The following is a 15,176-nucleotide window of genomic DNA, read 5'->3' as shown; positions in this document are numbered from 1 at the left end:
TTTTTATTTTCTTCTATTTCTTTTCTTTTCTTTTCTATATATATGTATATATATTTTTTTTTCTTTTTCATTTTTTTGTTTTTTTTTCTTACTTTTTTTTTTCAATTACTTTTTCCCCTCTTTTTTTTTTCACGTTTTCATCTTTTTTTTTCAATATACATATATGTTTTTTTTTTTTACATTTTTACTCCTTTTAGTTTAGTTTTGTTTTTCTTTGTTTATTTTTATTTCATTTTCATTTTTTTTTCTTCCTGTCCTTTCTTTTTTTAACTTTTTTTTTGTTTTTTTAGAAAAAGTTTTCTTTTCTCTCTTTTTTTTTTTTTAAATCGTTTTGTTCTAACATTTTTTTTTCAAGTTTTTTTTTAGTTATTTTCTTTTTAAAACTTTTTTTTTCTTTTCTTGTTTTTTTTTCTCTCTTTTTTTTATGCGGCAGATGTAGTTCTTTTTTTTTTTCTTTTTTTCTTTTTTTATCGTTTTCCTTTTCTTTTATTACCGTTTATCTTTTTCCATTTTTCTTTCCTTTTTTTTATTATCTTTTTCTTGTTCTTTTTTTTTTCATTTTTTTTTCAATTTTTTCAATTTTTTCTTTTTTTATTATCTTTTTCTTTCTTTCTTTTTTTTTTCTACAATTTTGTTAAAAAGAAAATTCAACCATTTTGTCCCCATTTTTCCAAACTTTTTCTTTTGCAATTTTTTTTTACCCCAATGTTTTTTAACAATTTTTTTTTTTACTTACTTACCCTTCTTTTTCATAGGAGTGAAGCTAAACCCTTTTTTTTTTCCACAAATTCTTTTTTCATACGAGTGAAGTGTGTAGATGATGCGCTTGAACAAATTTGAGGATGGATTGCCGCTTGAACAAATTTGAGGATGATTGTTCTATCGACTACACCGCATGGAGACGATGATGATTGTTCTATCGACTACACCGCATGGAGACGACGATGATTGTTCTATCGACTACACTGCATGGAGACGACGATGATTGTTCTATCCATTACACTGCATAGAGACGAGAGACGACGATGATTGTTCTATCGACTACACTGCATGGAGACGACGATGATTGTTCTATCGACTACACTGCATGGAGACGACGATGATTGTTCTATCGACTACACCGCATGGAGACGACGATGATTTTTCTATCGACTACACCGCATGGAGACGACGATGATTTTTCTATCGACTACACCGCATGGAGACGACGATGATTGTTCTATAGACGATGATGATTTATCGAGTGTGCCGCATTGAAGATGGAGTTGATGATGATTTCGCTGCGCTGCCTTGAAGATGAAGATGATGATGGTTTCGCTGCACTGCTTTGAAGATGAAGATGATGATGAAGATCCTCTCGGCAACATATGTGAGATGAAGATGATGATGAAGATCCTCTCGGCTGCAACATATGTGAGATGAAGATGATGATGAAGATCCTCTCGGCTGCAACATTTGTGAGATGAAGATGATGATGAAGATCCTCTCGGCTGCAACATTTGTGAGATGAAGATGATGATGAAGATTCTCTCGGCTGCAACATATGTGAGATGAAGATGATGATGAAGATCCTCTCGGCTGCAACATATGTGAGATGAAGATGATGATGAAGATCCTCTCGGCTGCAACATATGTGAGATGAAGATGATGATGAAGATCCTCTCGGCTGCAACATATGTGAGATGAAGATGACGATGAAGATCCTCTCGGCTGCAACATATGTGAGATGAAGATGATGATGAAGATCCTCTCGGCTGCAACATATGTGAGATGAAGATGATGATGAAGATCCTCTCGACTGCAATATGTGTGAGATGAAGATGATGATAAAGATCCTCTCAGCTGCAACATATGTGAGAAGATGAACATGCTGATGAAGATCCTCTCGGCTGCAACATATGTGAGAAGATGAAAATGATGGTGAAGATCCTCTCGGCTACAACATATGTGAGAAGATGAAAATGAGATGATGATCCTCTCGACTGCAACATATGTGAGAAGATGAAAATGATGATGATGATCCTCTCGGCTGCAACATATATGAGAAGATGAAGATGATGATCCTCTCGGCTGCAACATATGTGAGAAGATGAAGATGATGATTTTCTCGGCTGCAACATTTGTGAGAAGATGAAGTTGATGATTCCTCCGCTACAACACATTGAAGATGAAGATGATGATCCTCTCTGTTGCAACACATTGAAGATGATGATGATGGTGAAGATCCTCCCAGCTGCAACATATTTGAAGGGACGACCTTCTCGACAGCAACATATTTGAGACGACGACATCCTCGGCTGCAATATATATGAGACGACGACTTTCTCGGCTACAATATACTTGAGACAAAAATCTTTTTGGCTGCAACATATTTGAGACGACGATCTTCTCGGTTGTAACATATTTGAGACGATGATCTTCTCTGCTTCAACATATTTAAGAACGGAAATCTTCTGAGCTGCAACATATTTTAGGGGACAACCTTCTCGACGATAATATATTTGAGACGACGACATCCTCGGCTGCAACATATATGAGACGACGACCTTTTTGGCTGCAACGTATTTGAGACGATCTTCTCGGTTGTAATATATTTGAGACGATGATCTTCTCTGCTACAACATATTTAAGAACGATAATCTTCTCAGCTGCAACATATTTGAGACGATGATCTTCTTGGTTGTAACATATTTGAGACGACGATCTTCTCAGCTGCAACATATTTAAGAACGACAATCTTCTCAGCTGCAACATATTTGAGGGGACAACCTCCTCGGCGACAACATATTTGAGACAACGACATCCTCGGCTGTAATATATATGAGATGACGACTTTCTGGGTTGCACGAGACAACGACATTCTCGGCTACAATATACTTGAGATAAAAATCTTTTTGGCTGCAACATATTTGAGACGACGATTTTCTCGGTTGTAACATATTTGAGACGATGATCTTCTCTGCTGCAACATATTTAAGAACAACAATCTTCTCAGCTGCAACATATTTGAGGGGACGACCTTCTCGACGGCAACATATTTGAGGGGACGACCTTCTCGACGGCAACATATTTGAGACGACGACATCCTCGGCTACAATATACTTGAGACAAAAATCTTTTTGGCTGCAACATATTTGAGACGACGATCTTCTCGGTTGTAACATATTTGAGATGACGATCTTCTCAGCTGCAACATATTTAAGAACGACAATCTTCTCAGCTGCAACATATTTGAGGGGACGACCTCCTCGGCGGCAACATATTTGAGACGACGACATCCTCGGCTACAATATATATGAGATGACGACTTTCTCGGCTACAATATACTTGAGACAAAAATCTTTTTGACTACAACATATTTGAGACGACGATCTTCTCAGCTGCAACATATTTAAGAGCGACAATCTTCTCAGCTGCAACATATTTGAGGGGACGACCTCCTCGGCGGCAACATATTTGAGACGACGACATCCTCGGCTGCAATATATATGAGACGACGACTTTCTCGGCTACAATATACTTGAGACAAAAATCTTTTTGGCTGCAACATATTTGAGATGATGAAGATGAAGATCCTCTCGGCTGCAATACATGGGAGAAGATGAAGATGAAGATCCTCTTGGGCACAACACATGGAAAGATCCTTGTCTGCAACATATCAAAGAGGAGTAGAGTTCGCTGGTCAACATTTTGGAGAAGAGGCGAAACCGCACCTTACGAAGGTAAACAATTAAACATCTCTGTTGTCTCAAAAGAGGCCACAGAGGCGCTAGCTACGGTTCAAAAGAGCCTGAATGCTACACGCGAAGAATTTAAGAACTTCAAGTGGAGGCTTTAACTTTGCCCCCTTTGCCCTCATTCTTTTTTTTTCTTTAGTTGTATTCTTGTAAATACAAGAATTTGTTGAATGGTGATGAGAATGTTCTTATTCTGGTGTGACTGCTCCTAAATTTCATTTTATACTGTTTACGCATCATTTACTATGCGCTTACATCATCACAATGAAGAATAATATTTTTTTTTTTACGTGCGACTGAACTTAAAGTGAATTTTAAGCTGCCTACGTACCCTTTTTATAACATAGGGATCAAGTCATAACGTAGTTCAATTTTTTTTCCTCCGCCATTCACCTTTTAAGCTCTTGTGGGCTAGAAGCACCATGCAGTTTAAGCTCTTGCGATAAGGAGCTTTGCATATTTAACAGTTTTTATTTTCAACAAGAATTTGTTCATCTCCTTCGTTTGTAGGATTGGTGAAGATAATAAATCTTGGTTTCACAGTCAAGGAACATTCTGTATTTATGTCAACAAACAACTTCCTCTTCATGCGTGACGGGGCACAACTGTGAATCTTATCGTCATCATTTTCTTCACGAAATGGTTTTGCCTTCGAAGATTTCATCTCTCTTTGTTGTTGATCATTTGTCATCTTTAGACGATCAAAAGCAGATGTTGAAGGTCGATCTTTCTTCGATGTGGAGATACTCAGCCTTTTGAAAGTTGAAGTTCGAGTGTAAATAAATGTTGGACATTGGTTTTCCTCTTCTTTCGTGGCCATACTTAATCTTTGAAAGACTGAAGATCGAGTAGTTGAAGGCTTGATACGATCAAAGACAGAGGTCCTTTGATTAATTTCATTTGAATTGTTGACTTCTTTAGAAGATCCATAATTGTTGTCGACTTCTACTATGCTGGCAGCATGACATGCAGTGACTTCAAGTATTTCTTCTAGATGATCCTCAAGGAAACTTCTTGGGAGGAATTCTGCCAAAGTTATCGATCGTCGAAGTTGGAGGAAGTCCTCATCTTTTCCTTTTATGGGCTTAGGATTCCACATCTTCTTGTTCCTTCTTCCTTTCTTTTTATAGGAGATGCTTCCTTTTGCATACTTTTGATGGAATCGCGACTCCTTTTGAATGGAATTTGGTTGTCTCCCTTTTTGACGAATGACTGTTATCCATCCTTCGCCATCATCTTTACCATGCGCTTCTTTATTTTGGGAGTTTATCGCCACGATCCTTTGTTGGAATAGAACAAGTATAGGTGCAGAAGTCCCAAATTAAATCAAGCTTTTTCTTTGATCATCAAGTTGTGTTAATGGCGGAACATTTGAAGTCATCTCGATGCAACATGATTCATCTGAGTTACTTCATCAATATCTAGCTCGATCTTCTTTTCACGAGCCAACTTTAGAATTAGCTCTTTCAACACAAAACACTTTTCAACAGGGTGACTAATGACCCGATGATACTTGCAGTAGTTAGGATCATCTACTTTTCCTGCTTGTTCTGGTCGTTTGCATTCTGGCAGTTGAATAAGTTGGTTCTCTAGCAACTGCTCTAACATGTCTGCAACATCAGAGTCAGGAAATGGATAAACTTTTTCCTGTCTTTCTTTAAGAGTTGACTGTCGCTTTTCATCGCCATCATGCTTTCTTTCAATTTTTGTTTCTTTTCTTTTAGAGAAAGATTTCAAAGGAGTTGCATGAATAACCATTGACTCTTTTATGACACTATTTGCAATCTTTTTAGTGTCATCAAGTTCATTCTTGTCACTCCTCGATTTTGGAATCAAGAAATCTTTTGCTCCTCTATTGGCGATACTCAATTCCATATCATGGGCACGAGTCGCCAACTCTTCAAACGTGCGAGGTTTTATTCCCTGTAAAATATAAAGAAGTCCCCAATGCATGTCTTGGGTGCACATCTCCACTGCAGACAGTTCGGTGAGTCGATCCTTACAGTCAAGACTCAGAGCTCTCCATCGGTTGATGTAGTCGATGACTAGTTCTCCCTTTTGTTGTCTTGTGTTTGTCAACTCCATCATGCTGACGATACGTCGGGTGCTATAGAAACGGTTGAGAAAGTCCCTCTCAAGTTGCTCCCAATTATCGATGGATTCGGGCTCCAGATCGATGTACCAGTCGAAGGCATTTCCTTTGAGAGTTCGAACGAACTGTTTGACCAATAAATCTCCTCGCGTACCAGCAGTTTCACATGTTTCGATGAAGTGAGCAACATGTTGTTTTGGGTTGCCTTTTCCATCAAACTGTTGGAACTTGGGAGGTTGGTATCCATTCGGCATTCTGAGATTGTCGATCCTCTTCGTATATGGTTTGGAGTACAAGGAGAAAGTTTGAGCAGGTCCACCATATTGCGTTTTGATGGAGCTTGCAATCATCTCCTGTAATTGTTGAACAGACAACGATGCAATTGAGGTCGAATTTTGTGGTTGACTTTCTTGCATAACTGCCTTCCCTTTGTCAGTATTCTTGACAGTATGTTTATGACTTGATTCAGCAGCATCACAACTTTCAATGTGATTCTTTAGAAATGCAATCTCATAATCCCTTTCTTCCACCACCTTCATGAGCATGTTCACCTTCTTTTCAAGCTCTGCCATTCTATTTTCACTTGTATCCACGTTAGTTACCATAACTGACATTATATTTGGCTGTGGAACCTCCTCGTTTGAGCACTCAGACAACGAGTTGTGTTCATCAACCGCCGGATTCTCTTTGATTACAATTCCACCTTTTGGTGGCTTAGAGATTTGCTCCCAAATATTCTTTGCAACTTCAAAAGGAGGCATATCTTCAGATGACTGAATCTCCCTTGAGCGGCTACGGGTGTTTGGCCGTTTGCCGATGTCACTGAGAGCTTTGGAAGTGTTGCCTTGAGATGTCATGATTTTCTTTGGATGTTCTTCGAAAAGAGAAAGAGATGAAAGGTAGAGATGGTCCCACTGGGCGTGCCAAATTGTTCACACGAGATTTCAGGAGAAATTTAATTCGTGGAATCGAACTTTGTATTGATTTAAGTATTGTGGATACAATCTCTAATATTTACTCCTTTGATTCTTTCTCTCGAATACAAAAAGTAAAATTTAAAACTTCGTGGTCTTTGATCTTCAAGAAGTTGTAACTACAAGTCAATTCAAGCTTCAATCTTCTGGAATTCAAGGAAAGTTTGATCTTCCAAGTCTTCGATCTTTCAGAAGGTTGATTTTTGAGGTTGATGATAACTTGCACGTCTTGAGAGTCTTCAGAAGTTTTTGTCTTCAATTCTTCAGAGCTTCGATTCTTCTCTTCAATCAAAGGTCCCCCAAGATGAATGAGAAGGTCTCTATTTATAGAGAATCTCGATGGGCTTTAGGTGGGCTTGGGCCCATTTGCTTGTTGGGCGGGCTTAGGCCTGGGCCCATTTGCTTGTTGGGCGGGCTTAGGCCTGGGCCCATCTGCTTGTTGGGTTTGGGCTTGGACCCATCTGCTTGTTGGGCTTGAGCTTGGACCTGTTTTCTTGACAGGCTTAGGCTCGGACCCATTTGCTCGATCGGTTTGGGCTTGGATCCATTTGCTTGGTGGGCTCGAACTCGACCCACTTATTTGCGCAAGCTCGGGTCCATTATTTCTTTGGCCCAATTTTTTTTAGGGCCTTGAACTAGGTTGGGTATGAGAAAACTTGACTACCTAAATCCAATCAAATTATAATTATCTCAATTTTGCTGTGATGACGTGGCGTGATTTAATTGGTCAAAATTTCCTGTTCAACAATAGTGTTGTAGCCATATATAAGGGATCGATCGCAAATATGTTGGTGGTTGACAGGATATTTTTAGTATTTTATACGGTAGATCTTTAAACTTTTTCCGTTTTTAGAATTGTTCGGTTGAATGTAAATATTTTGCTGTTTTTTTATATTTTTTAATAGATCCATTTTTCTTTTCGTTTTTGGTAATATTGTGTCGTCAAAATTTGTGTAGAGTTAACAACGTTATAAATTTATAATATGGTTGGGAAAGGATTGTATGTTCATCATATCTGACATATTTATTTGAAAAATAGTTGTTTATGAAAAAAAGACTGAAAATAATGAAGTAACATTACAAGTTTCTAGTTTTGAAAATTTCTTTTTTCTTTTTACTTTATCATCTACTTTTTACAAATCTCAAAAAATCAACCTAGATTTTAAAAACAAAAAATTTAAAACCTATTTTTCTATATATATATATATATATATATTTAATTTAGAACTAAAAGGGAAAGAAGATTGATTTAATCTTCAAAATGAAAATTAAAAATGAAATAATAATTGTGTAAGTAAGGGGGTGTGTGTGTGTTTGATATTCATTTATATTGGATATTTTGTTTCTGATCTTTTTATTCCCCAAAATTATTGGCCAATTTTGAAACATAAAAATGTTATAAAAGAAAGAAAAAGAAAAAGAAAAAAAAAAAACTCAAACTGAGAGAGACAACATTTGAAAGTAAAGAAAGAGAGTGAGAAAAAAAAGGGGGAAAAGCCCAGATTTCAGAGAAAAACTTAGAAACGTTTCTTAGTAAAGAAAAAAAAAAAAGAAAAAAGAAGAATTAAAAATTGTGGTGGTGAAAGAAAGGGACTGACGCAAGATCTCGTGGGCGGCGCCACCAAAATTTCATCCTCCAATATTAAAAAATATTTTAGAATAACATTTTTAAAACATTCTCAAGCAAAAAAAAAAAAAAAAAAAAAAAAAAAAAAAAAAAAAAAAAAAACTCACATACTCACTCATATTTGTAAATCCTAAATATATCCTATCAATCATATATTTGGTATTATTTTGAATAGACAAATTTAAATCAACTTTTTAATATTATTTAGATTTAGATAGCCAAATTTAAACTATTTCTTTTACATTATTTGATACATGAATTTAGCTTTACAATCTTTTATTTTTTTTTTCAAGATTCTTTTAATACACGATCGTTTATATTTTGGCTCGTTTATTTTCTTACATACACAATCGTTTAGATTTAACTATTTTTTGTACATGAATGTTTTTTTTGTCCAAGATCTTTTATATTTATTACACGATTTTGAACAACCAAATAACTGTTTGAAAAAAATAAGAAAAATAAATCTTTTATATTTGATACAATTTGGTAAAAAGAAGAAGAGCAAGAGAAGAAAGATGATGGAAATAAAAAAAATGAGGAAGGACGATCAAAGGAAAAGACAAACTTGAAATATTTAAAAAAATGACCAATTTCATGGACTTTTTCATCTTGTTACACGCACCGTAAATATTTTACTTATATTTATGAAAATTTTCATTTTTAAAATATTTTTTTAATCACTTAAATTCAATTTAATAATTTAATGTTTAGTTTTTTTTTGTTAATTTATGTAACAAAACTAAAAATATTTACGGTAACAAAAAAAGAACAAAAACAAAAACAACAACCCGACAATGTAACAAAAAATGAAAAGTCCATCAAATTTTAAAATATTTTCACCTTTTCCATATTTGCCCTTAAATATTTTGGACGATTCGTCACTTCTTTTCTTTCTTCTGTGCGATTTATTCATCTTTTTTTCTAGATTTCTTCATCTTCTCTTGCAAATTTTATTTCTTCTATTTTTAAAAGATTTATTTTTATGTTTAAATCTTTTATTTCATCTTCACTATTTTCGTCAAGATTCTATGAAGTTACTTCATATTCGAGAATAACAAAATTGTTTAAATATCATTTTGACATGATCTAAACGATCGTTTACCATTGTCAAGATGGTCGTTTACCATGATCAACACGATCGTTTAAATTTGAAGTTTCTTTTTCTATCGTTTAAAACGAACTATACGATCGTGTTGACATATGTAATTGATCGCTTACCATGGTTAACGCGATTGTTTAGAATGGTTAACAAAATCATTTAGTATGGTCAACATGATCGTTTAAATTCGAAGTCTTTTTTTTTTTATCGTTAAAAAGAATTACACGATCACGTATCATGACCTAAACGATAATAAATTGTTCGCTTAGACTATAGTACATGATCGTTGAAAAGAAGATTACTTGCCACGTGTGACACATATTAATCGCATGTTGATTGAGACATTTTTGTTATTTTCTATTGTAGGCTTGTGAGTTTTTTTTTTTTTTTTTTTGGTTTTTAGAATTGTTCTGTACAGTGTAAATATTTTACTGGTTTGTTATATTTTTTTAAAAAAATACTTAATTTTATATGTTTAATCATATTTTTTTTCTATTAAAAAATAACTTGCAAGTATTTTCCATTGATTTTGAAAACAAAGTGATATAAATTATCTGGGAAAAATTAAAATTAACCTCTAAAAATGCCAACTTTAATTTTATAGTATCTAAGTTTATACAAGTTTACAAAGTCCTGAATAGATGTATACTTTTATTTTAATTAACAATATAACAATTTAAACTAAAATAATTTCTAAAATTCACATCCTACATAAATTACACCTGAGCTATGTATATATACATTCTTTTTTTTTTTTTTTTCTATTTACGTCTTATAAAAATATTGAATATTTTATTTAAAAGAAGAAGAAGAAGGAAAAAAAAAAATCAAACAATATAAACTTTAAACCAAAACCATGTCATACTAGATTTATCAATTTGAACATATTTGGATTGCTATTTTCATAAAAATAAATGTTTTCTTGAAAGTATAGGATGTAAAAATAATATGGGTGGATCAACCAATCTCTAACAATAAAAATGTGAGTTTTAATAAATCTTACAAGATCGATTGAGTATTAGTAGCTATTTGGAAAATTATTTGAAAAGAATATTATGTTTTACGTACCTTCATCGAGACGTTTATAGACATTATATTGCACGTACATGTTGTTGAAGGTAGTTTGAGTTGTTTGGGTTGTATTAAGAGTCCAAACCGGGGGTTATAGCTTTTACGATATGTAGTCGACTCCTACAATAGTGTTTTATACATGTATTAGATTAAATAATAAAAAAGAATAGACCACTCAAAAGGAAGTAATATACGTCCATTTAAATTGAATTATTCTTACCTCCAAATCTTTATACACTGGCCTCACTGAAGAAGAAAACCTAGTGGTATACATTTTTTCTAAACACCACCATGCATTTTGGTTGGAAGATTAGTGTAATATTAAACTCGATCTTCATAAATTGTCCAAAACAACAACTTCAAGAAGGCCTTCAATTTATGCATCATTAAATTATCAATCATTTATTCAATAAATTAAATTTATTGAGCTTTTAATCAACAATTTGGTTTCATAATTTGATCTTAAATACAATTTAATTACAGCCGATTTTAGATATAGCAATCATAAAAAATTGAAACTATTTATGATCAAATTTCATCACAGTAGACTATAGAAATTGTGATGAATTTTGTTTGTAAATAGTTTTCTTTTCTATATTTAAAGCTTATTGGAGATTTATTTTTAATAATGTATTTTTAAAAAATATTGTAAAAAATAGAGTAGAAGGCAAACTATTAACAAAAATAGAGTGATTGGAGGCAAAATCGTGTAGCACGTACCCGACTTTGCTCGCATTATTTAATATATATATAAATTTAATATTTAATATAGTGTGGACCCCACACCTTTTTAACCTATTTAATATATATAAATTTAATATTTAATAAATTGTGTACTCTACACCTATATATATAATAATAATAATAATAATAATAATAATTAATATATATATATATATATATATTAAATATTCAAAATCTCAATTTTCAATTTTAGAAAATATCTTTCTTATTAAATATTTTTTCAAATTCCAATTTTTAATTTTTAAAAATAAATTTTCTCATTAATTATCTTTTCAAATTTCAAATACCAATCTTCAATTGTTTAAAAAAGATATATATTAACAAAATATATTATTAAATATTTAAATCTCCAAATTTCATTTTGAAAAAATATATTTCCTTATTAAATATTTTAAAATTCTAATTTTCAATTTTAAAAAATGATCTTTCCAATTTTCAAATTCCAATCTCTATAAATTTTTATATATTTTCGATCTCTAAATATATTTTTAAAAATTATAATTTGAAAATTTAAATATTTAATAACATATATTTTGTTAATATATATCTTTTTTTTTAAAAAAATTGAAGATTGGTATTTGAAATTTGGAAAGATAATTAATGAGAAAATTTATTTTTAAAAATTGAAATTTGAAATTTGAAAAAATATAATAAGAAAGATATTTTTTAAAATTGAAATTTGAAAATTATATATATATATATATATATATATATATATATATATTAATTATTAACTATTATATATTAATTATCTTAACAATAAAATGTGGGGTCCACAATATTTATATGTTAAATATATATATTAAATATTTTAAAAGGGTGTGGGGTCAACGATATATTAAATATTAATATATATATAAATTAAATAATGTGAAAGGAAAAAAAAGTGGGGTCCACGCATTGAAGTCGTGGAATCCACGTGATACACGATTTTGCCCAAATCACGATAGTTTGCCGTCTATCTTATTTTTGACAATATTTTTTAAAAATACATTATTAAAAATAAATCTCCCTTAGTTTTATTAGGAATATTTTTAAAAAGAGTAAAATAAATAAAAATATTTATAAGTTATAATAAAATTTTGGATTTTATGATAAAAATGAATAGACTTTTATCATTATCTACCAATGTCACGAAAAGAAAAGCATATTAGTATTTATTGATTTATTATTGATAAAATCTAAAATTTTGTTATATGTTGTAAATATTTTGTCAAATTTGCTATTTTTGACGATTCCTAGTTTCAAACATTTTTTATATCCTAAAAATTTCACATTTAAAAAAATTAGTTTGTTTTTATGATATTAGAAGTTTCAATTCAGTTGAGTGTTTCTTGAAATTTATGTCTGTGGAGTTTGGTTAAATCTTTCTTCTCTCCCATAAATTCTATCTATAATCATTTCCTATTTATATGGTAATGAACTAGTGTTAACCATCCTATATTACAAGTTAAAATGGAATGTTGAAAGATGAGTCCAAATTGACTAAAATGAATAAAATTTTAAGTGAATTTTTGCATTCGTAAGGTATATTTAGATCAACTTTTCAAGCGATTAAATTAAAAATTAAAATTAATTTTTTTTGAAAAAAATTCATGTGTTTTGACAATCTTCTAAGATATTGGATTTTGAAGAATGAGTTTACAAAACAAGTTTCAAATAAGTTTACAAAAAAAGTGATTTTAGGATAAACACTTCAAACCAAATTTTAGAAAAATGAATTTCAAGTATTTAATGGTTAATTTCTCCTTCTTTTTATATAAAAAACTTAAGTCACCACCTCCGGTGATCCCGATGGCCAACACAAACGATAGTCGTCTCCCTATCTTCGATGATCATCACCGACCAACCTCTAATCATTGTTTTCTAGGTATTCACGAGTGACTAACTTTTAGCTACGGTCTTTCTAGTAACTGTTGTTGGCTAACCTCCAACAACTGCTTTCTGACAACCGTTGTCAACAAATTTTCAATGACCTTTTTGGGTGGCCACCACCTGCCAACCTCCATCAATCACCTCTAACAACCTTTACTCATCGTTTTTCGACTACCGCTTTTTGACAGCCATTGCCAACAAACTTCCAACGACATTTTTCAATGAACATTGTCGACAAACTTCTAGTGACCATTGCCAACAACCTCATGTGGCTGCTTTTCAAAAGCTATTACCGACTAACTTCTTACAATCATTTTTATGGTCGTTGTCAATCAACTTTGGCGACAACATACGATCAACATATATTGTGTCCAAACAAATTGTAACGACCCAAATGTTTCAAAACCAAGCTGAAGTCATTACTAATCTAATTTTCTTAACTTCTAAAAACAATAGTAGGTTCACAAACCAAGAAATTCCCACATGGTCGGTCACCGGGTCCTTGTCGCTCGCCAAACTTGCCTTTCCCCTTACATTTGCCTGAAAAATTAAACATAAAAAAGAGTGAGAATGAAAATACTTACTAAGTAATCCCCCTACCTAGGTCTTTTGGGTGAGTTGTTAAACTCATTCCAACATAGGCATAATGTATAAATGATAACATGGGATTGGTAATGACCCTTTAGGATCATAAATCATAACATAGGTAATGTGTAACGCATTGAGTAGGGGGACATGAATAAACCAATATCACATTTGAATGAGAGGGACCTTGAGGACATAAAAGTAAGGTTAAGAAAGACTTAAAAGAATTAAAAGTTACTGCCTATACCAACAAGGTGTACCTTTCTTTTTGGTAGCTCGATCATAGGAACTCCAAAGTTATGTGCTTAGCTCGAAATAATTCTATGTTGGGTGACCTCTTGGAAATTTTACTATGATGCATGTGAGTGAGGACAAAGCTTGCTGAAAGGACTTGTGTTGGTTTGTAGGGATGACTTTCACTCTAATAAGTTTTTAAGAGAAGTAAGGATGATGTTGCCAAGTTGTGTAAGTAGTGCTCCCAAAGGAACACACTTCATGGCGTAGGTAGTAATCCAGAAGGAACACAAAACATAAAATGTACATAGTCTGTCAAGAGAGTTAACAATCACCGTTAATCTTAATATAGATTCATCAATCAATAGAATTTAGCATAATGTCATTGTCCAAAGTTTTCTAATGTAAATAATGGTCATACAACACATATATAATGTTTAATTTATTTTAAATATAATAGGGGAATCCCTGGAAATAGCAAATATGAGAATAGAAAATAGAAAAATAGCAAACTGTTGTCTTTTTTTTTTTTTTTTTTTTTATGATTTATGGAAAAACTAACTGCCATAAATATTTTTCAACTTTTTTGGTCCGAAATTATCCCTCCACGAATACAATGTATTTGTAAACACACCTACTTATGATAATTATTAACTAAATCAAAAAATTATTATATTTTTTTTAACAATCCCTAAACATATTCAATTAGTTTCAACATCCCCTAATTATCACGATAAAAATCAATAAATTAACGAAAAATAACTTCAAAAATTTAATTTTTTTATTTTTCAAATTATAAATTCAAAATTGAATCTCTCCCTAAAATCATGTAAGAGATAATGCAATGATTAATTATTAGGATAAACATTAAGAAATTAACGAAAAAGAATTTAAAAGATTCAATTTTTTATGCACCACATACCAATCCTTCCCTAAAATCATGGCAAATATAATGCAAATAATTATCTTTGGTAAATTAGTTAAGTTTAAATTCAAAATTCAACCCCTTCCTAAAATCATGCCATATACAATGCAATAATTAATTATTAGGATAAAAATTAAAAAATTAAAGAAAAATAAATTAAAAAATTCAATTTGAAGCAACGGTGGAAAGCGATCTTAACAAAACCGAAAC

General features: G+C 32.0%; 1 protein-coding gene across 1 annotated transcript; it reads right to left on the bottom strand.

The window, feature by feature from the left end:
- Positions 1 to 669: 669 nt before the first annotated feature.
- On the bottom strand, positions 670 to 7,675 carry LOC127151022 (uncharacterized). Its single transcript, XM_051090256.1, has 2 exons — positions 3,438 to 7,675; positions 670 to 3,019 (listed from the first exon to the last, which is right to left on the bottom strand). The coding sequence occupies exon 1, from the start codon at positions 6,684 to 6,686 to the stop codon at positions 5,115 to 5,117; it is 1,572 nt and encodes a 523-aa protein (XP_050946213.1). The 5' UTR covers positions 6,687 to 7,675; the 3' UTR covers positions 670 to 3,019; positions 3,438 to 5,114.
- Between the last annotated feature and the right edge of the window lie 7,501 nt (positions 7,676 to 15,176).

The sequence above is a fragment of the Cucumis melo genome, chromosome 9 (assembly GCF_025177605.1).
Source record: "Cucumis melo cultivar AY chromosome 9, USDA_Cmelo_AY_1.0, whole genome shotgun sequence".
In the NCBI taxonomy this organism is placed as follows: Eukaryota; Viridiplantae; Streptophyta; class Magnoliopsida; order Cucurbitales; family Cucurbitaceae; genus Cucumis; species Cucumis melo.
The sequence above is the reverse complement of the archived record's forward strand: the minus strand, read 5'-3'. Positions and strand labels throughout refer to the sequence as shown.